General features: G+C 34.3%; 1 protein-coding gene and 1 long non-coding RNA gene across 3 annotated transcripts in view; one reads left to right on the top strand and one right to left on the bottom strand.

Annotated features, from left to right (window-relative positions):
• Positions 1 to 2,519: 2,519 nt before the first annotated feature.
• LOC140748672 (uncharacterized) lies at positions 2,520 to 3,657 on the top strand. The gene is made up of 2 exons (XR_012102966.1): positions 2,520 to 2,713; positions 2,980 to 3,657. It is a non-coding gene; the product is annotated as an uncharacterized LOC140748672 (long non-coding RNA).
• Positions 3,658 to 15,074: 11,417 nt separating this feature from the next.
• nAChRalpha6 (nicotinic acetylcholine receptor alpha6) overlaps positions 15,075 to 23,368 on the bottom strand; it is a 50,685-nt gene continuing 42,391 nt past the window's right edge. For both annotated transcript variants that reach the window (XM_073083034.1, XM_073083025.1), the window contains 4 exons: positions 23,223 to 23,332; positions 22,741 to 22,967; positions 22,022 to 22,225; positions 15,075 to 21,724 (listed from right to left, as the gene is read on the bottom strand). In XM_073083034.1, the coding sequence (XP_072939135.1) occupies positions 21,640 to 21,724; positions 22,022 to 22,225; positions 22,741 to 22,967; positions 23,223 to 23,332 (626 nt within the window). In that variant the 3' untranslated portion in view covers positions 15,075 to 21,639. The remainder of the gene's footprint in view (positions 21,725 to 22,021; positions 22,226 to 22,740; positions 22,968 to 23,222; positions 23,333 to 23,368) is intronic.

The following is a 23,368-nucleotide window of genomic DNA, read 5'->3' as shown; positions in this document are numbered from 1 at the left end:
CTCTGTACCGTGTAGCTTTTAAAATTGCCTGCCCTTGTAGCGTCGGCGTGATTTCACGGCTTTTTCTTCAGTAACTTTGAATACTGTTACTGTTATATTAAACGATAAGCGATATTACAGCTCTGTAAACACTGTAATGACAAGAAGTGTAACATTGCTAATGCTAATGGGGAAGATGGAAATTCTTAGTAATGACATGTTTCGGTAGTAAGGAGTATGAGAAAGATGATTGTAACTATTTGTTACAATAATAATGCTAATGTTAGGTGCCTACGTTGTACATGTTGTACAAAAAATCATATTCCTTAAATTATTAAAGTGGCTTAAAAAATTTTAGGACATATTTTATAAGCAAATTAATTTATTCGCGAAATAAAAGCTGTTGGCGATGCAGGCTGCTGGCTGACAATAGACATAGGTTTTTATATATTTTTACCTTTTTTATACTTTATTGTATATTTAAAAGAAAATATATGTCACTACTTCTGACTACTTAAGAAAGAAAAGAACGTTGTTTTTATCCGATTCCCAATATAAGTAATAAAACCTCGATTTAATTCGACAAGCCTTCACCTAAGCATCGCTGCGAGTCCCGGAGCCCTACAAAAGCAAAATAGTCGGTATATTATAAAACACTTATTTCACTACTTAATTATTTTTTTATTTAAATAACGCATTATGTTTACTATATTACAAATAGGCTTATTAATGATTAAGAAAATATATAAAGTTGAATATTTTAGGCACGTAAATAAAAGTCAAAAACCTTTGTATTATTTGGAGCAAATATTTTTATTTTACTTATTTTGTAATGAAAATGAAGCACTTGAAATTTTCTTTCTTTTTGTTTAAGACATCACCTACTACAAAAACTTTGAAAGGAAAATGCAAATGGCTCCACTTTATTGCATCTAAATTAAATATTGTAAGAGATAAATATTGCCTGCTTATTCTGGACCTGCTTCAGGCGGAATATTAATGCTGTTTGCAGTAATTAACATAATTAGATGCTTGGCTAAACGCTTTGAGACAGAAGGCTAAGTGCTTGGCCACTTGTCTCACAGCAAGCGACAGGCGCCAAGCGAGAGCTAACAAGCTTAAAGTACAAACGTATAATGCCACGTCCGCACGGTTGGCGTTTCACGCAAACTTTAGACTTTTACAAATGTTTGTCTTGAAAAGCTATTCTACAAGTGCTTGCAAACTAGCACAAACCTCGACAAATGCTCTATCCACATGTTTGAATTTATGAAGCGTACCACGTGGAACACCGACAGCAGTGCGCGGTTTAGAACAAATAAAAAGCGACCTAAAATTGCATCGCTTGTCGCTATTGTCTACGGCCGTAAACTAAGACTTTTTAAAATATCTATGGGCCTACATAATCGTATATACCATTGATTCATTTTATAACTCATCAATAATTTAAGAATTTGCATGTAAAATAAAAAAAGAAGTAACTTATTTAGTAGAAATATCTATTTAATTTATCGCTCACCGTTCATTAGTTGTCAGTGGAACAAGTCATAGTTGTCCATAGCAGTTTCTAGTATAATGTTATACCTAGCTATTAAGTCTATAGCCTATTGAAATAAAGATCTATATTAAATTACTCCCTAAATGAATTTACATTTCGGCCGGAATAACTTAAGGAAATACCGAAGTACAGTAATACCCCGACTTACGCTACCCCGCCTTACGCGAATTCGGAGTTACGCTATTTTTAAATCTCGTCGATTCTCCTATGGTTTGAGTGTCCCGCAATTCCCGATTATAAAAAATAAGCTTACTAACCCTACAATTATTCATGTAAACATTTGTATTTGTTGCGCGGAGTCAACACATTCGAAATCATACCATACGATGGTATGTACTTGTATACCCCGACTTACGCGAATTCGACTTACGCGGTTATCACTCGGTCCCACCAATCGTATAAGTCTGAGGTATTACTGTAATTTGTCAGACGTTAACAATTTTAAACTAGACTCGACTTTTTAACAACTAAGCAAACATTTAATAATTTGAAATTTAGTTAGGGGCATCTCAAAATTTCTACCATCTTTAAAATTCTAGTTTCACCCATCCATGATCCCTTAGTTTCAATATTGGACATAAATGCCTTCCTTTTCAGAACAAAAGTATACAAATTCCTTCTTGCTATTTGTCTGCAACTCTAACGTATTTCCCACTCCTGGGCAGCACGATCAGGAGAGGCTCAAAACGCAACTGCTTCAATATGAATTGATGCGGAAATACTACTTATATAAAACATACTATTACTAATTCAAAGATATACAATAATTGCACATTTACACCATTACATGTCATTTTGGATGTTGGAATATATTATGCAAAATTATTCGGACTATCACAAGATTCCCGATAATAGGAAATTCTGACGAATGCATACTAAGCAGTGCTGTCACGTCGGACGAAATGGTAGATTCGTCCGATAAAACTGAACGTCAAAGGAAATCGCCAAAATCTGTCGAGTCTTAGCCCTTTACACTCGAGATGATATGAGCGTGAGTTTCACTTTAAAAAAATTCCCACGTGATAGCTTCTTATTTTTCGAAACGCAACCGATGCCGATCGATCGTGAGGAGAGTATCGCACGTGCTACCGGCTAAGTGAGCGGGGTGCAGGCGGTCAGTTGTGCTAGGGACTCGTCCAAAGATAACAGATTTTTTCGACCCGCGCACTGTCACAGGTATATAATTATTTTTGGTATTAAATGTTTAGTATCTATTATTAATTATAGCTAATTTGAAAGCTAAAAGAACACTCAATACGTGGAATTTAGTAGTTTATTCGATTAACTTACAATTTAGATACAATTAGGTTGCAAATTTCAACTGTTACGATCGTGTGCCTACGGTTGTTGGTGCAGAATAACGTTTGATGAAAATGCTTTTATTGCTATTACCAGTTATGTGTAAGTTTCGTCTATATCAATTTTGTTTGTTTCAATATTAGGGGTACATTTAAATGACGATCAGATTTTGCCAGTGCGGGGTGAGGAGAAATGTATCGGACATTGAAGATCTACATGAAAGTGAAGAGCTTCAACCAAATAGATTAGAAGAGTTTTAATTTGAAGAATTGTGCCCTGAAACAGATCCAGAAGCACATGCAGACCCCCAAATAGAAACTAACCTAGAATTGGATCTGAACTTGAGCCTGAACCTCAACCATCTACTTTAAAATCATCCCTAGAAATTTCTCGCCGCCGAGCATCTTCACGTCCAACACATCGAAAAATAGCTTGGAAAAGAATACGTTTTCTGTCTTGAAAAGGTCTACACATCCCTACCAACATCTCCAGTAAAGTTCCCAAAGAAATATTTTTCTTAATATTTTAATTATGAGGCTCTTCATATGTAACCAGATGCACAAATTTATATTATCTAAGAAGAACCGGTCGAAAACTTAATTTAATTGCAATAGATATGGCTAAAGTTTTCTCCATCTGCATTATCATTGGATGTATTCCCTAGCCAAGAATACCTACGCCTTGGAGACCTGGATTTAAGACGGAGGCAATAACGGAAGAAAGAAGAATGTTGATTTTCATAGAATTACGTAGTTTAGGTTTCATTGCCAAGACAGATTTTTTATAAAGACTAATGAAAATAAAGACAGTGATGTTAAATATTTCCAAATTGTTTTAATTTTCTAATATTTTTTGATAAAAAACTATTTTTTTTTGCAATTTTCACGATCGTGAGTGTGACAGTTCCCACCGGAGACTCACGATCGTGCGGGTCGATTTCTGGATTACGTATAAACTCTGGATTTTTTTTCGTATTTTTTGTGGATCCCTTAAGCTATATAAAAAGCCGTAATAAACGTTTTGAATCGGAAATTGCGAAAAAAAATCTTCGGGTGTAAAGGGTTAGCAATTACGTGTGAACACAAATTGGGGACTTGCCCCACTGTATATGATCTTCTATTTTTACATAACTAAACCGTCAGGCAGACGGGTTCGCTTCGGAAAATAGTCACCATTGTCTGCACGTTTGCTTCAAAGAAGTCGCCAGCATCACCGCTTTGAAAGATAACTGGTTTGAAATCACCTATGTTATAACATTGTAAACCGCGTAATGGACCTACTAGCAAGAATCGCAAAATATAAAAAAAAATGGTTTACTTCTAAAACTTTTAGTTGCTAAAGGTTTACTTATATGTTTACTTCTAAAATAAAATGAAAGTTATGAATAAATAATAATTACGTTTTCTTCATTTTTTCTATTATTACAAAAAAAAACACTATCATAAATATTCACAAACAGTAAAAACCCACACACCTGTATATAGATCTGTATGTAGTGTAGTAGCAGTAACAGAAGTATTAGTAGTGAGGTAGTTTAGATTTCTACCTACCTATAAGCAACGTAAGCAAACTGCCACAAACGCCAAGTTATATTTATGTTTATCAACCCGTACAGTATGTTAAGATCACACAGGCGGTATTTCAGCCAAACCCAATTTACAAGAAGCTTGCTAGACGTAATACATAATTCATAGAATCTAAAACAGAGTCCAGATCAAACATGTATTACTTGGAGGCTGTGTAAAAACACCTTTAAAGTGCTTCCCGCTGTAATTTGATTTCAGAGAAATGAAGGCCATTGTTCGATATTCTTTATGTGACCAGTGCAAGAGAGCAGACGTAATTTTTGAAATAATAAGACTACAGTATGATATTACAGTATGATGTTATTATAGGTTTTTCTTTTCTATTTTAATGTTTTAAGTGTTTTCTTTTTCCTTGACAATTTCTAGTGAAAATGTAATTTTCACATAGATTAGTAAAGATTACTCACTCCTAACAAGAAAATATACCCAGTTTTGAGAATTTAAATAGTTGCGTAAAAAGGTTTTGCCACGTCTCCGTGTTAAAATGTCGCTAAAATATTTGAAATTATTATTTATTTATTACGTAAATTACGCAATATTAGTAATTTATTCGTAAATTTTCTCTAAACATATTTTTATTTGTCAAGAAAACAAAAAAACAACTTACTAAAAAAGCCGTTTGTGGCTTCATTCAATTTCAAGGCGGTGAGGTATCTTTACTAATCTATGAATTTTCATAAAAATTTAAAATTTTGTTAGTTGTGACAAGGTTTTATTTAACTTCCGTTGTTAGTTTGTATGCATGATTTTTTAACAAATTTTGCAACTGACTTTTAAACGAGTTAACCCAAACTGAGTAACCTGAAATTTTGCATACTCGTTTGGTTTTGTATGACAATGCATGATAAGATTAGTGAAGTAATTCTAAATTTAATAGGGCGAACGCCCCAATGAGCCGGAACCAATTATTTTTATACTCCATTATAAGGATATTATCCATTATATGGATATTAAATAAAAGGGAATGAATAAATACCTTAATTCGGTTAAAACCCTATCTATACTCATATTGTAAAGAGGAAAACTTTGTGTGTTTGTTTGATTGTAATGAATAGGCTCAAAAACTACTGGACCGATTTTAAAAATTCTTTCACCGTTTAAAGGCTACATTATTCACGAGTAACATAGGCTATATTTTATATGAAATATATTTGATAAATAGATTTTGAGGCGGTACAAAGTTTGCCAGGTCAGCTAGTTATTTATAAAACTCTTACATTAACATTATTTTTAAGTGTACATACATCCACATATCACCGTCAATAAAATTCATAATAAAATTCACAACCGTTTTATACGAAAATCTTACTTTTGCCCGCCAAAATAAAATCGCCCCACACCTTTGTACACGAATGAAATTGCATTGTTAGCTGAAACATTTGATTTCACAAAGGAATTGTGAAAAAAACACATTTCTGCTCCCACCGCTAATATTTCACTGGAAACCATATGAAACGGTCAAAGGGCACAGCGAAATAATATCCGCAGAAAAATATATTGGGCAAGTGCGAGTCGGACAGACATGGAGGGTTCCGTTTCACCAAATCCTTACTAATATTAGAAATCCTTACTTAATATTATAAATCCGAAAGTAACTCTGTCTGTCTGTCTGTCTCTTCTTCACGCCTAAATCACTGAACCGATTTTAATGAAATTTTGTACAAAGTTAGTTTGAGACCCGAGAAAGGACATAGGATAGTTTTTATCCCGGAAATCCCACAGGAACTAGGGATACCGATCTAAGATCGATTAATCGGAGAATCGATCTTTTGGACCAAAAAGTCGATTATTTTAATCGATATTAGTAAGGATTGATTCGTAAACTATGCATTCAAGTGATGATCTTAGCAAAGTTGTTGTCCACGAGCCCACGAAGGTTTTAGAGTTGGTACGACCAATTTTCGCCAGATGGCGCCACTGTCATTCCAATGAAGGTACGAATTTTCAGTTTTATGTATGTTAGTATGTCATATTATTTTCTTTTAAACGCGGGCAAAGCCGCGGGCAAAATCTAGTTATATATATTTTTAATATTTGTTATCATGGTAATGAAGGTAGAACCTCTCCTAATTCGAGTTCGGTGGCAGTTCTAGGATAGTACGATCCGATTGAAGAATATTAGGTTTCAGTTTTACGTTAAAGAATGTTACCACCTAACAAAAACTAGGTAATATTAACTGATCCGCTTTCTCAAACAAGCCAAAAAATATAACTAAAAAAATCCACAATAAAATGATATAGGATACGTTACATCGATCTATATACTCATGATGCTTAAGTAACTAAGATTTAACATTCATGTAGATGGAGCGTCTGGAACTCGGCACATGTGGCGTTCCATCTCAGTCCTCAAGCGGTTTGCAATATGGCGCATCTCCGTCGCAAACTTATGAATTATTGCCGTATTCTGGGGACGCATCAACCGGAACATTTCCGGGAGCGATCTGGTCGGTTTTCCGTCTTACGGCAGGAGAATTGAATTTGGTGATGTTATATTACTGGGTAAATAGTCACGCTTCTATGGTTGTCTGATATTTAGCATAATACAACGTTTATGTTTTATGTAGATACTCGCGAACAATCGCCGAATAATGACAAGTATGTACCTAAACACTGCGCACGATTGGGTATGGCACGTAATTCTTTGATTTTTGTTGAAAATCCTACTGTGAAGAATGGTAGAATTTCAAGCTAAAAACCAAGTCAATTATTATCATTCGCGTATTCGCGTTTATTCGTGTGCACCCGGCAAGTGATTGAAATGGCACTCGCGCAACATACAGGCAAATAGACAAGAGTACGAGTACCATTTTTGATATGTTGATTGCATTCATGTATTAAAATCTAATTTTTGAAAATACCAAATAGCTTTTAATAGAATCTTCCAGCATTGATATAAATGATTACTTTACACAAAAAGACGATATTTTTTTTCTCGTAAATAGTCCTTCGTCCATTAATATTGTGCAGAACACACAAACCTCATATGCCTAACGATATACTTAATGAACTGTGTTATGTATAGAATTGTAAAAGGTAAATCAATCGCTGTACTAGCAGGGGAAAACATAAAATCACCTACCTTGCCTTTGAAGCCGATCTGCAGCTCCGAACTGTGCCAGGGGTGAAGCGCACGATACTGTCACGGGGCTCAACGAAGTAGGTACACTGGTCTTCCTTCACAACACATTCACTTCGCAACACTTCGCAACACTTCACACCACATTTACAACACATTCACACGGCACACATATTCACATGGCACTCGCGATAACACGGCTAATTCACTTGGAACACAAGCGAGAGGGCACATACAGAAGCGCCTCGCCGAGCGCAAGACGACAACTGAACACAAGAAGCGACATTAAAACACAACTCTGGTTATTTGCATCTACCCACATACTAGGATTGAACAAATATGTCGTTGTGCTTTTAAATAACATCTAGTAATGGTTTGTAATAACATCTACATTTTTGTGGAGTGATAACGGAACGTAAATTTGCATGTATCTTTGTTTTTATTTTTTTATTTAAAAAGTAATATTCCTGCCGCGACATGTTTACTATGATACCACCCTCGATATAATTCACCATATATCTTTCTTTAGGAGTATATTCCTTTACTTTTGTGTAACACCAACGAATTTAGATTCACTCAGCGTATTTCCGTTAAATTTATGAATAATTGGCGCAAATTCAGAGGGCGCTGCCATCGGTCCATTTGCGTAACAGATCTGTATGCGGTCACTAATAAATGTATTACGATCAATTCTGTCTAAGGAGACCTAATTATATACGTATTATACAGAAAACTAAATAGTGCTTTCGTATGTATTTTTTCTTTGATTTTAGTTTTAAGCTATTTTATGTTTAAAATATTACAAACAAAAAAATACTATATTAATAATATAAACAATTTATTTCTAATTTACATTATTACTACATTATACATTAATGTGTAAGAAAAAAATCAAAAGAATGAGGCATGGTTCCCAAAATGCTGGCGCTTTTCCTCGCTTTAAGCTTACCTGTTATAAATGTTTCATATAAGAATATTTAAAGGTGACAAAATCAGGCTTCATTGTTATTTCAATATACCTGCAGGAGAAATCAATAGTCAATATTAATTATATTTCCGGACCAGCAAGATTAAAGATTAAAAGCTCTCCGAAAATGGAAACAATAATGAAAGTACGGTGATGGACGAACGAACACATAACCCTTGTGTCCTTTACAAACCTTGTATCTTTCAGTCAGCTGATGTCTTGTACCATGGGTTTTTCTTCATTTGAATGACACGATATAACATGGAAAAAGTCTAATGTTAATCTTTGGCCGACAAAACACGAGATACGAGTAGATGCACACACAGATATAAGTCGCCGACCCGCGTGGTGGAGCGGTCACCATACCGGTCTGATGCGCAGTCCCGGGTTCGATCCCCGGCCAGACGGATATGTAAAAGATGAATTTAGGTTTCTGGGTCTAGATGATTGTGTATTTGTCTATGTTTATATGTATAGCACCCACGATACTGGAGATCCTACGAGTAGTATGGGGCTGTGAGTGCAGCAAGTGTGTTTTTTCAGTTTAAAAATACTTGTTCATCTCATGAAATATTATAATATCATAGAACCATGGTTCAACCGCAGAAGTTATAAAAACTCATTTATTTCTAGCGTGAAGCATTTGTATTAGTAAGGAGTACCTATACTTTATGACTGTTTTAGGTATAGTTATTATATATTGAGTTAAAACATCCATAGGCGGCAGATCCTTATTTGTAGTTATTTAACATCGTCAATTACATATATATTCTTTCCCTTTTAATCATATGTCTAATATTACGTAGGGTTAGCACTATTATCTTGTACTCTAGTACACAAAACTAAAACGTTGGTAACCAGTGTTTATGAATAAGTGCAGTAAATAAACAAGCAGCAGATACAGAAAATAAACAAACACGGTACTCTTTTCTCTCGTTTTGCCCGTTTCAAATTATTCTTGAGTGCGCAAAATAACTTCTGAAAAGTTGAAACGCTACGCTATAAAACCTTTCGTAACTTGAAATAGCTAAAGCCTCAGTATTATTTCAACTGTGCAGGCTATCTGGATAGCCTTCGTTTCCGGTACTAAATAGCTGTGAAAACATCGCTCGGCTTGAAGGGGTAAAGTTGGAACTTCGAATGACTAGTTTTAGTGGCCTGTTCGTTAACCGTTATTTTTCTGAATTTTAATATTGAGCGGTTTTAGGGGGAGTGTGCTCGTTTTCTATTTCTTGAATTTATTCTTTAGGTACGCTTAAAGAGTGAAGAATGAATGAAACGTTGTTTTTAATGGAAACGATTACACCCCAGCGTTATGTGACGAAACGATTTTCAATTTGAGTTCTATTTGAGGTCAGCATTCGTTGGAAGTTGGGACGCCTCGTATTTGGAACGCCTTGCACACCATGAGTTTTTACGTTTCGACATATATGACTGTTTTGGTATTTGTTTACGTATTGGCCCATACAATTTCCAAGTTCTAATATAATCCGCTGGAGGCGCTGATTGGAAATAGTTTGGGCAAATACGTAAACAAATACCAAAACAGTCATATTTGTCAAAACGTAAAAACTCATGGTAAGGGTACAGTACTTAACACTGCTGTTATAAAACACAAATAGGTGTTAGCAACACCTTTTGAAGTAACCTTTTGAAGTATAATTAAATGCATAACTTTATTGAAAAGGTAAATTTTGACATGATTTTTTTAACAAAAGTCACAACGGTTATTATTTCCGCAATCTACAGTTAAAGCTGAAGATTATTTGTCTAAGATGAAGTTTCAACAAAACCCCCACATACGTAGCCAGCGAGCCATCGTATTTGCATAGCCCAACATCGTTTGCTCTCCGGACCACATTCGCACAATTGCCCACCCGGTAAAGCCTGCTCTGAATTCTGATCTCTGGTATAAAATTGAAAATGTCGATAAAAATGCGATATCTCTCTCAAATATCGTCACTACCTTTCCTTTGGATTTAATCGAAAACTACGAGAGTAAATCTACAACAACTAGTGAAGGTGATAGAACCCTCTGTGGTTTGACTCCAGCAGCACCACCGCCACACCTATTTCTGCCTTATAACAGCAGTGTTAAACGCTGCTGTGTTCTGATTTGAATGGTGTGGTAAGGGAGACATACTTTTTAGAGGCGTTTCAGCTTAGTCCTCAGGGGTAGCGGAGCATCTGTGGCCAGCTTCGGATAGGAATATCTAATCCTAATGATTGCAGATGTCCATTGTCCGCAATAGCCACTTACTATGAGGTGCCACTTACTATATTATAAAAAAACGACTAGGAGAGGAAATGGCTATGATCAATGATCAATCACCATGTAGAGAGTATCCGTTAGCGCTCACCAATACTATAAGTCTGTAAAAGCCCAAAGCTGGATATAAGTTCGGGATTTTACATGTACAATATATTATAGTATCTAAAATCAACCTCAGGTAAGAATTCTGTGTTTCTCACCTACATGACCAAGATTTTCATCTTAAACCTATTCCATTAATAGACACGCGCCCATTAAAGTCCTATCGCTGTAGAAAGACCGGTATAAAACCCTGACATTACCTATGAAGACGGACGGTCGATTTACTTCAACATAAACTGCACACACGTAGATAGCGAGCCTGGATTTGCATAGCCAACATCGGCCGGCAGTGGGCAGCGTTATACAATTGTCCGTCCAATAGAGCCTGCGCTGAATTCAGATTGCTGGAAATTATCATCGATCAGTGACAGTCCCGCTGATGGGTACAGGCTGCCTTTTACAGAAGAGAAACCATATTATTTACGATTGATAACAGAGTGATGAACTTTATTTGTTGTAAAACTGGTAAACGAATTTAGATTCCACCCGATGATAGATGTATGCAACGCAAATTACTATTTTCATTCTGTATATTATTTTATAATTTTTTTGATATTTTTTTACACTGGTACAAAAATAAATAAGTACCTATGTAAGTTTTAAAAAGATGTATTGAATATGGAATAAAAAGAAAAGTGTAGTTTGAAATATTCTGTATGTTGCTTTCGTTGTATTAACTGTTTATTTATTAAAATTTCGAAATCTATCAGTATTTTCTACAAAATTAAAGTTGGCATAAAACTAGGATATTACCTGTGAAGATTGATAGACTCCAACATAAACTGCACACACGTAGATAGCGAGCCTGGATTTGCATAGCCAACATCGGCCGGCAGTGGGCAGCGTTATACAATTGTCCGTCCAATAGAGCCTGCGCTGAATTCAGATTGCCGGAAATTATCATCGATCAGTGACAGTCCCGCTGATGGGTACAGGCTGCCTCTTACAGAGAGACCCACTATTCATTACGATTGATAAATAAGGGTAGCGATTTTTTGTTATTGTATAAGTAGTAAACGAATTAAATGTACACTCATTTCATCTGATGATAGGTATGAGTAAGTGGTAACCGCCGTCCATAGACATCTAAAATCAACCCCAGAAAGGATAACAGTTATACCCGAGTTCGAACACTGGTGCTACCCTTAGGACTAAGTTAAGCAAGTGTAAGCGTATATCCCTTAACTTTACAAATTTTGAAAATATTGACACCATCACTATATTGTATAATGAAACTTAATAATATAACGCTTTAAGTTAGAAATAAAAAATATATATTTTGTCAATCACCCATTCATACTTTATTTTTCTTAAGAATATAAAATACGGTATTAAGCCTAAATGAATGAAAAGTATATCAATATAACTGAAAACGCTTCATTAAAAATATTAAAGGCCCATTATAGAATTGCCTCGGACGTAATTTTAGCGGGATCGTGTCCCTATCGTGCCGAGGGATCGATAAGCCCCCTCTTCAATTCCCCGCCGTCACCTGTCAGATGGCTAATATCTCCGCACCTGCCCACGTCTCTCAGCGGCCGGGAAGGCGATTGTTTGACCTCAAGCGAGAGAAGATTTGTCTATTTACATAACTATGAAAGCGAAGGCGAGTTACTGGACTCTGTAGGTACCATCGCCACTGCTCCCCCAGGGTAGAGCCCGATCGGGGCATTGCGCTTGGAGGACTCCGGTTGTGTTCCCTCGGAGATCCCGGAGTACTCCAACAAGCGTTGAGCACGACCACCGGGGGGGTTTTAGTGCGGTAAAAATCCCACATAACCCGACGTCGCTCCCACGTCGTCGGGTACCTTTTGAAGGTTTCCCCCTCGTAAACAAAAAAAAAAACAAAAGGTACCATCGCCACACCTATTTCTGCCTATAACAGCAGTGTTAAGTGCTGCTGTGTTCTAGTAGGAATCTTATCTTGTCTGGAGTTCATTACAACTGTCCATGGATAGCAGTAGCTTAAATCTAAGGGAGGCTAATTGCTTTATAAAGTCCGTTATTACATAAATATATAGAAATATATAACTTAGTATCTCACAAACATAAACTCAACTTATATTCAATATCCACAATCTAAAATGTGGTGTCACCATCACTTTCGACTTGTATGATACAAAATTGTTCCGCCGAAGCTTTAGCCGTTACAATTACAAAATGATCCTACAGAATAGTACGTCAGTAACTACTGTAGGTATACATATACCTTCCAGAAAATTAGATTAAATTATAAGTTCAATGAAAGTTTCTATCGCTATTCACTCGAAGTGGAACACATAGTTTAGTCGGGCGATAAGTTATGCAGTATTAAAAGTAGCCTTCACAGTTCCCGTGACATATTTTTGCTGTAGGTATTGGTGGGAACTTTGACCCATCTGTAGGTCACTAGGGGAGATTATGTAGGTACATAGGTATACCTTTATATATAAGAATATCTAGGGCTCAACTTTATTTTTGTAAAATATACTAGTTGCGCCATTATACAAAGTACGATCCATACGATGATGGTTGAATCCTTTGTAATTCCCCTCCGTAGGTACCACGGGTACATCTAAATTTTGTTGACTTATAATAACAGTATTAAGGACTGCTGTTTTCTGCTTTTAAGGATGAAGTAAGTGAGAAACTTAAGTTGATAAGACATTTCAACTTAGTCCTTAGAGAGTAACAAGGCATCTGTGGCCGATCTAGGTAGAATTCCAATTTTATCTGGGGCTGATTACAGATATCTATGGGCAGCAGCACTTACTATCAATTGACAAGCATGCTCGTTTGTTAACTCTACATTATAATATAGTAGATTTTAAGGGCCCATGTATATGTCAGACCAATATTGTCAATCTATAATTTTGTATGGAATCCAAGATAATTTTATATATATGTATATACGGGTATATAATATAAGAGTAGCAGACGAGCATACAGTCCAACTGATGGTAGATGGCTACTGCCGCCTATGGACATATGTAATCAACCCAGTTAGAATTATATTCCTGCCTGGATGCTATGTATGTATTTAGCATTCAATATTACAGGTACCATTTTCAGTTCACTTACGCAAAACCCTAAATACCTTTACTAAGAATGAAATATATCTTATTATAATAGTCTTAGCTGTTTAAAGCAATTCATAACTTAACGCCCTCATAAGCCTAAGCCTGACCTGAAGCCTTAATGTGTTTAATTATGGTGATTTATTCTCAGTTTATGGCTTTGCCACGGGCAAAGGCTTGCCACCATAAATTTAAGGTATTGTCATTATTAAGGTTTACCATGTATAGTTTATTGCAATAATGGGATGACCGTAATATGCATATTAATATGATTAAGTGGTCATTATTCTCACTAATTTGTTTTCACGTTTTTTATGTTGTTACGGCCTGTGATACAATTTACTGTATTTGTATGTAACTGTAATAATATAGACATAAAATATTGTAAATCCATCATAAATACGTCTCAAAAAGCAACCTAAGCGCGTAGTAAAGTGCTCGTCTTACGTGTGACCTTCATGCACCCTCGCTTAAAGATCGCAATATATGTAAATATAAAAACTTAAGCAAATTGGCTGTTACATCAGTACCCTTAGTATGAGTTTTTACGTTTTTACTTAAATGAGTATTTTTGTATTTGTTTACGTATTTGTCCATACATTTCCAAGCGACTCTAGCGGATTGTGTCAGAACTAATTGGAATTGTATGGGCAATACGTAAACAAATACAAAAACAGTCATTTTTGTAAAAAACGTAAAAACTCATATTAAGAGTACTGGACAGCTGTCGTTACGCTATGGGCGGTTTAAGAAATCTGTCACTGGTTTTTTCACTAACTAGAGCCTTTTCCCACCCATCAGGTTAGTGTAGGATATACCAAGGACTTGGGGGATTACCCCAGTTGTGGGGAGATACCAAATGACAAGTTCTCATCGGAACAAGATAAACAGTGTCACAATACTCTGAAAGTTGAAATCTGAGTCATTTTCGCTTACTTATGTATTATTTCTCGTGTAAAGGTTCTCCGATTTTAATATTCATCAAACTATTTCCCTAAAAGAATAAGTTTTTTGATTTTAGTCTATTCATACGTAGCAAAGATGAATCTTCAAGGACGAAATTCTTTTAGAAACTTGCTTATGTATAAATATCTGAGTCGTTGTCCGACTTGTGACACTAATGAATATCTAAGATGTAATTTGGGGTATTATTATAAATGAAATAAAACTTCAACATTAGTATAAATCAGATTGCTTTAATTTTAGTTTTATACAAATCGAATTCTACTTACGATAGTCAATTTAACGAATAACCGTATTACCCGTTGAGTTTTATATTTTTACAAATTTACCTTTGCATCTTTTATATTGACGACTATTATAAAAACCTCCATAGGGGCTTTTTATTATAAACTTACATTACATTGGTAGTATTTAAATCTTACCTGCAGTCATATTTTAATTAATTTTAATTAATTATCTCGACTATGGATAAGCCACAGGAACACAATGTGGAGTACGATTAAGTGAAAGCCATACAAAAATAATTATTTCCATGTGAAGAGGTGACAGTTATTCAGTAAAAGTAGATAAACTAGCCATGTGTGCAGTAGAATGATTTTGAGAATAACAGTTTTAAGCTGATACTACAAAAATTGTTGTCAAAGGAAAAGAAATAAAATTTAAACTTAGAAGGATCATACTACATTCTTATGATAATAGAGCATAGTATATAAATCAGAATATTTTACAAGACACAAACGCCTTTATTAATGAAGAATAGGTAACGAATTAATTAACCCATAAATTGTAATATCTCGATCCCATAAAAATCTACGGACACTAGATAACAAGAACCTTTTAATAGGTGTAACAGAAAATGAAACTCCATTTTGAGCAATTAAAAAAAATATTCGCAAAGATAAATTCTGCTTATTCCAATATGACGCAAAAAATAAATTGGAGTTCCAAAAATTCAAACTTTATTTAAAAGCAGATACAAAAAATAAAACATCTGCAATTAACTTATCTCTTACTATAGATAACAGAAGCAAATTAAGTGAAGTCCACAAAAGAGTCGTTTAGTTTCGAAGTAATTACAACTATAAACCGATATGTACCCCATAGTATCGTTTCAGGTCGGTAGAAATTCTCTCTAGTTTCGGAATTTCGCAAAGTACTTCCAAATCCAGTACAATGTCGATCCAAGCCTTATCTGTTGGTCCAATCGTAATTGCTATTGTTATTTTTCCCATTCCAATTTCTATACGACCTTCCGTTTAAGCTTATTTGTTTGGTGGCTCTTTTTTGCGTCCTTCTGCTTCATTTTGAGTTCTTTTTAAAAGTACCTTTGTAAGCATAGAAATTTCTTGCTTTTCACAAAGTTCTTTACAGATATATGTTTTAGGGTGGTTAAGGCCTTGTGTCCAGTGTCTAGTTATTTTGCTTATAACTTCAGCAAATAAAATCCAAAAAATAATGATGATTTTAATATATCTAGCAGTAGCAGCAATGTTTGAACGAAATATTTATTTATAAATTATAGTTCTTATGACACCTAATTAAACGAAAATGGCAGTATTAGGTTCAATGCGGTAATAAATATATAAATATTATACAATTATACAAGCGAGACGTCCTTTATTATTTCTTAAGAAATACTATCTATAGCTTATTTTTTCAAACAATTTTTTACATATACTGAATAATATTTTGGCAGTACGGTAGCATCTAAAGAAAATAGATTTTTTTTAGGTTCCATTTTAAACTTATTCTGTGCGACTTTTACTAATGTTGTTGATAATTATATTTAAGCGCAAGGAAATATGAATTAGAATTAAATATGTAATATTATATCATTTTGCTCATTGTTAAGAGAGAAAATTGAGATAAAAGCTTTAAAGACATCAATTTATAGTGAAAAAGTTAAACAAAAAGAACGAGCAATAATGACTGAAACTTTTAGTTTAAATGTATGTATCCAAAGAAATCTTACAAATAGTCGGTAATGAATCAAAGTAGTTAAAACCTTAGACTACAGGATTCAGAAGTACAGAAATAGAGATAAGAATGTACATGGGTGTCCAAAATACCTGTTTCACGATTAAAGCATTCAGTTTCTGTTGTGCAATATGACGATTTATTATATTTGTGTGGCATTTTGATATTTTTGTGTGAGGACTATTGTAAGTAAAATTTGTCAACGCAAGCAAAATTACGATACGTTTAATTTTCTCTTTATTAAATATACCTACGTTATCGTTGTTATAATTTGACATGGTTATATCAATTGTAACCTTAATCTATACTATTATTTCTTCATTTTAGATTCTCTCGACACTTGGATTCTTTATGATTTGAAACTCTTATAATTAATTTTAATTTTAAAATACAAACATGCGCTAAAATTTGATAAGATTAAATACTAATTAGGTAGGATGGTACATGGTATGCCACACAAACACTAGAAAATCGTCTATTTTAGTAAAAGACGTATTCAAATAATGTGTAAAGTGGTTCCACAATGATAGTGAAATTCGGGAAGAGATTAAAAGTCAGTTAGAAGTTATAGAAAATGAGCTAATTACATATCTTATTTTCTGGAAAAATCAGCAAAAGAAACACGAAACCCGCTTTGATGTTCACAATATTAATTCAAAGTTTGTACATATAAGTAATTCACATTTAGTAATATAAAGAGTTTTAAAAATACTCCATACTTAAATAGAGTAATTAAATAACTACGCCAAAATTTATTAATAAAATAACAGGTAATTATTGAGAAGTAGGTACTTATGACTGTTTAATTATTATAAAAGCTATGGGATTTACGCAAGCTTTCAAATAATAATTTACTTACGTAAGACAAGATGAGTTTGTGACACGTGAAGCGAGTTTCGTGCAAGTTTCGCTGTAACTCCACATTACTTTAATATTTATGCCTGACACGTTTGTTACTTGTCACTCGAAAGTGTCGCGTGTCTAATGTTTTAGTAAAAAAAGAGATTTTCATGAGAAAGGAGAAGGTTGTATGCGGAAGCAGCTATTTTGACATGAAATATAATTGCACTGCACATGAAGAAGTGTATAATGTTTCAGTTCATTTTGTACGTTATCCTCTAACCCGGTCCCAGGCAGGCGTTTTATATTATCTTTATTTAAACGTAGATCGTCTCTACACGTTTTTTAAATGTATATTTTTATAAAACATTGGGTCGCGAACCACGAATACCTTAATTGTTTCACAACCTCTCATTTATTTTTAATCAAACTAAGCTTTTAATATTGGCTGATTGACCCGCGGACACGACCCAATGCTACCTTCAACATTAACGTTAAATTACTTGTTAACAATGATCCTAGTTCGTTTTTATTAAATTTTTACAATAAAATTCTCAACTTTATCCTTTATTTATACCCCTATAATCCAACTAAATTCAATATTTATAAATTCTAAAACTTTTGGCACTAACAAATCTAATTAAACATACCAATAAAATTTATTTCATTTTTTTATCAATCTCGAATAGAAATAAATGAAAAATATTAATTTGGTTCTAAAACCGATATAACTGCCAATGTAACAACTTAAAGATTTCAAAGATAAATAGATACATTATACTTAACTAAAACGAAAACGATACTATTTGAGCACCATATTGTGTAAAATAACAAAATCAATAATATGGAACACTCTCGTATATAAAATTGAAATATACAACAATATACAATATATCAAGAGTGACATCACGAAATAACCGGTAAATGCAGTACCAATACAATTCTTACTAACAAATTATAAATTACAATCAAATCCGAAAGGAAGCAACGTTTAAAAGCTACAATATACACAATTAGTAATCCACAATCCCACCCACATTCGATGATAAACTAAATCTTATACATACAAAAGTTTAGAAAGAACACACCGAGACTCATTTTATATTAACCTATTTAACCACTATTATTAGTGAGCTTTCTTATCATTTATAGTATATCCTAATTAAATTAGGGACACGACATTTACTAGTCTATCACGACACCTATAAGAGAGAAATTGAGGAACGGACATAGATAAAGACGTGAATAAATGTTTTATCATTAAACGATTTACCTATTTTACGATATAGTTGCTAATGCTACATATATAACCTAAGGGTCGCCCTACTCGAGATCTAAGGGGCTAGGATTGTCATCTTTTTGAAAAGAGGAACCTGGGACAAATGTTCGTTTTCCGTGTTTGATAGTCAAGAATTTCGTATATTCTGGGTTGAGTGACGGTAATTCTTCAATTTTTCAATTCGGAATACAAGCTGTCAGATTTTTTGCGACAGCTGATGCAAAGAACAGAAAATTGAAATTCCACTTCCCCGATATGTGTAGTACGGTACCCGAGATATCTGAAATGGCGAAAACGTTTTTTGCGAAACGAAAATTAGAATGCAAGCCGAAAACCTATTAAAGGGTAACAAAGAATAGCGCAAAAATATGTAGCCACGGCCGGAAATGTTTTAATGTGGATTTCTACTTTATGTATGCCCCGATTTCAAAACTAGATACAAATATCCCACACGGAAAACGCACAAAAGCCGTCGGCATTGTAATTTTTAGAAATACATTTGTATTTGTTAAAGAAGATTGATAAAGATATTGCGAGGCATAGAATTTGCTTCTTCTACCGTATACACATACGCCTTAGGTTAAGTAAGACAATTACAAACGCGCACTTTAAATACATCGCACTCGAAACAATTCAATCATTCACAATGGTATTCGAATGTTGAAATAGAAACCATTCGATCTACCCCTTAATTATTTTATTACTTATTTCATCCATTTTTTTTCAAATTCATTCGTTAAATCATTCTCAATTTTATTCCTCGCATTATCTGTATTTTTCATTATAACATTACCTACAACGTTCACATTACTAACGATGACATCATTTCGCCTTTCAAAATTTCCATCGAGGCAAATAGCCGATACCTAAATTGAAAATTTAAATTTAGTCTTTTTCAGATTTCCTAATTTTATATACAAATACAACATACATTACTTCGATATTAATTTCAATTAAAATTAATTAATTTATGTGTTACTTAACGCATTATGTCGTTCAGAAGACTTGATTCCAATATTTTGATTACATATGAAAATGATGTGCTGTAACATAATATGGTATATGAAGATAGCTTATCGCTAAAGGAGTGAATATTTATACAATGTCAGTTACATTATCAATTGCCATACTCGTACATACTGAAAATATTTAATATACAGTAACAATAAACGCAGGATTCATCGCCACCACTCATTTTACTTCGTTTAGTTTATTTAGTTCAATTTTATCAGCCCTAATGTTTACGACTACCTTTATTTTGGTTCCTTCAATTTTGATTCTGTATCAATTCCACGAATGCAAACAATTCCTGACTTTAGACGTGAATCGCGAACTAATACTAAATTCAAATGAGAATCGGCCGCTGCCAACAACAAATTTCCAATAATGAAACCAAACTTATTCCGTCTGAATGAAATTTACCTTAACGTAATCTAAGTCGTAAGCTACGTTCACTTACAATATTTGATCCTTTACTTTATGTACATTACTTAATGACCTAAGGTAATGTCATTGTCAGTGATCCCTCATTTGCTTTTGTAAGACGGCTCAAACAACAAAGGCAATTAGCATAGCATTAAGAAGTTACACAGTTACTTTAATATCTAAAGATTAATTGCACTCATCATATAATTGTATGGTAGTCCTAATATTAACAACAAGATTCTACATAACCACAATAGCATCACACCGGTAGACCTCACCGATAGTGATAATAAAAGGCGTCCTATATTACAGTAACATTGGGAACCATCTAATGAAAGTTATGTAGTCACTACTTCAACGTAACTAAAGGAAAAGGTCGTATGTTTTAAATAGTCTACACAGATGTTTTAAAGGCCTTTGACAAAAGAAATAGATTATTGCCTGCTACGTAACGGAATTCAGCCTATTCAACCAACACATTCAACTTCTGTAAACCTCTGCCTGTTCCCAAATTCAAAACAGATAAAAGCTCTACTAGGTACCTATATCCCGAGATTTTATGTGTTGCTATCTTTTAGATATACCAGTTTTTTAATGTTTTGCCCTCCAAACACATGAGCTAGACTTACAATTTAATTATTGTTGAGTTTTGTAAGCCGTCGTTGCTGTTGATACTTGCTTATTGTCTTTAGTGTGGGAGCCGTCTAAAGGATTCTATCTCATCCCTGATCTCACTCGTCTTGTAAAAGGATTCTATTTAATTCGCTTACAAATTTCTATTTTGAAAGTTTGTTTTTAAAAACTGAGTCGTAATAATAGGATAGTGTTTTCATAACAAAGTTTAAAAATAAAATAAAAATAGGTATTGCGTGTACTACAAACGAAAAATCTATACTTCATTCATGTTTCATTCCTGTCAAGTTAACTTTAACTAAACCTCTTTTAATTATATATTTAACCATATTAATTAGAAATATAATTATATCATTTAACAAATTATACTCATCAACATTTATCCGTATAACTTCCTAATTAATCAACATCACAATCGTTTTATATTAATTACATGTTGGACTTAACTACGCTAAGTAACGTATTAAGTCGTTATATTTACCGTCTTTCGACTTTTAGTGGAGCCGTGTGCGTTTGAACCACATATTTTATAATAGTTTTATACAGAATTATTATTATAATTACAATTACAACTAAAATTATTTCTCTCTCAGAGTTTGGAATCGAACCCGGGACCGGTTGAGTTCATTTCACGATGATATGCGGCGCTGATAGGAGAACGGCCACCGTCGCGACTATCGTGAAGAATGTGAAGACGAACAAACAGAATCTGTGGACAATATACATTACTTAGATTAAAAATTTGTCTCTCTTGAGTCAGCACTAGACCAAAACCCGCGAAATAAAATTTCTTTAGGTAATTAAAGTTGTTAAACCGTTATATCGTCAAACCGTCGCGAAAGCTTATCAGAGACTGATTTGAAAATCTAACACGGGTTAGCCACTAATCCGTTCCTTCTTTTACCCATCTACATTAGAATTGACTGTTGGGGACTCACCCAATTGTGTGGAGAAATAATGCCCTATTAGGTTCTAAAAAGGATTACAAGTAATACTAAGAACATACCTATCCACAACCATCGCTGCAAACTTCCAATCACTAATGAGTTCCGCCTCCTCGTCCGCTTTCTTCATCCTGGTGGTGATGAACTGCAGCTCCCGCAGGATGAGGTGCAGGTCCCGGTGGTGCGAGCCCAGGCCGCCGCCCACGTCCTCCATAGTGGACGGCCGGACGAACGAGCGCCGGAAATCCGTGCGGAATATTGAGCACCTGCTTGCGAATTTATTGCACTCCATATATTTCAAACATCGAAAAGGATTTATTTGTGTCTAGATGGTTTATATAGCGGACAATGATTTGGTGGCTCCTGGTGGTGATGGTGTTTTATTGCTGTTGGATGAAGTCAAAATATACTCGTATTTAACGTTTTGCAATGTAGAAAAAAAACAGTGAATTTAATAATGATGGAAATACGCTTTTGTCTGCTTCGAAAAGATTCTTGCACGCCTCATATTGAGAATCGTTTGAAAATTTAAATGTTATAATTATCATTTTTTCCGATTCTTATCTAGCTTTATATTCTTATCCACCTATTGTCATTCTAATTTTAAAACATATCTATTTTTTGTAAAATTTAACAATTTATTAAATGATTTCATATTTTGAATCGTGCATTTTCATTATAGGATTTCTAAATATATTATTGTAAATAATATTTTGAAAGAAGAAGAAACAAGTTCTAAATTAAGAAGCAATAAGCATTATCAAGATATTTCAATTCTAACCCCGGTCCTAAATTTCCTGTCGACGCAGTATTATTGGGTGGCGGCGGTACGTGTCTAAAGTCATCATCTATGTCCAGAACGTTCGCCAGCAACGACTTCGACGAACGTTCCTTCAGCTCCAGTTCCCTCATCCGTGACGTCATCATGATCGTCTTCCGTGTTATCTTCTTTCCCGGTCTGGACATCCTCAGTATCCACGGTAGCCATTGTAAGAACACCGTCTTTATCTGCATCAAGGAAGTAAGTGAAAATGTGCACTAGATTGTAAGTAGGCCTGTAATCAATTTTATATTTAACCGGAATCCTATTAGGAATCTAGCACAGATACAGTAGTATTACTGTAGATAAAAAACAAACCCATAGAAAAAGTGAAAATGCCTTACCACACCTGTCTTGTCAGGTGTCTTGACACGGCAGCCCTACACTCATATAAAGCAGAATTAATTAGTGTCATAGTATAAAACGTAATTACGTTTACTTACCCATTGTGGCATTTCATGTATGTCAGCAGTTCGGTGGTGGTAATTGAGCACAACAACTGTTAGCACCACAGACGAGGCCACCATAAACATGATGCAATTGAAGTAAGTTCCTGTCATACAGAATTGTAAGGTGTACATTATTCATA

Source organism: Epargyreus clarus, unplaced genomic scaffold (genome assembly GCF_041222505.1).
Source record: "Epargyreus clarus isolate Ecla_fem2 unplaced genomic scaffold, WU_Ecla_fem_2.2 ptg000003l, whole genome shotgun sequence".
NCBI classification, from domain to species: Eukaryota; Metazoa; Arthropoda; class Insecta; order Lepidoptera; family Hesperiidae; genus Epargyreus; species Epargyreus clarus.
Note: the sequence above shows the minus strand (reverse complement) of the source record. Positions and strands in the feature narration are given on the sequence as shown.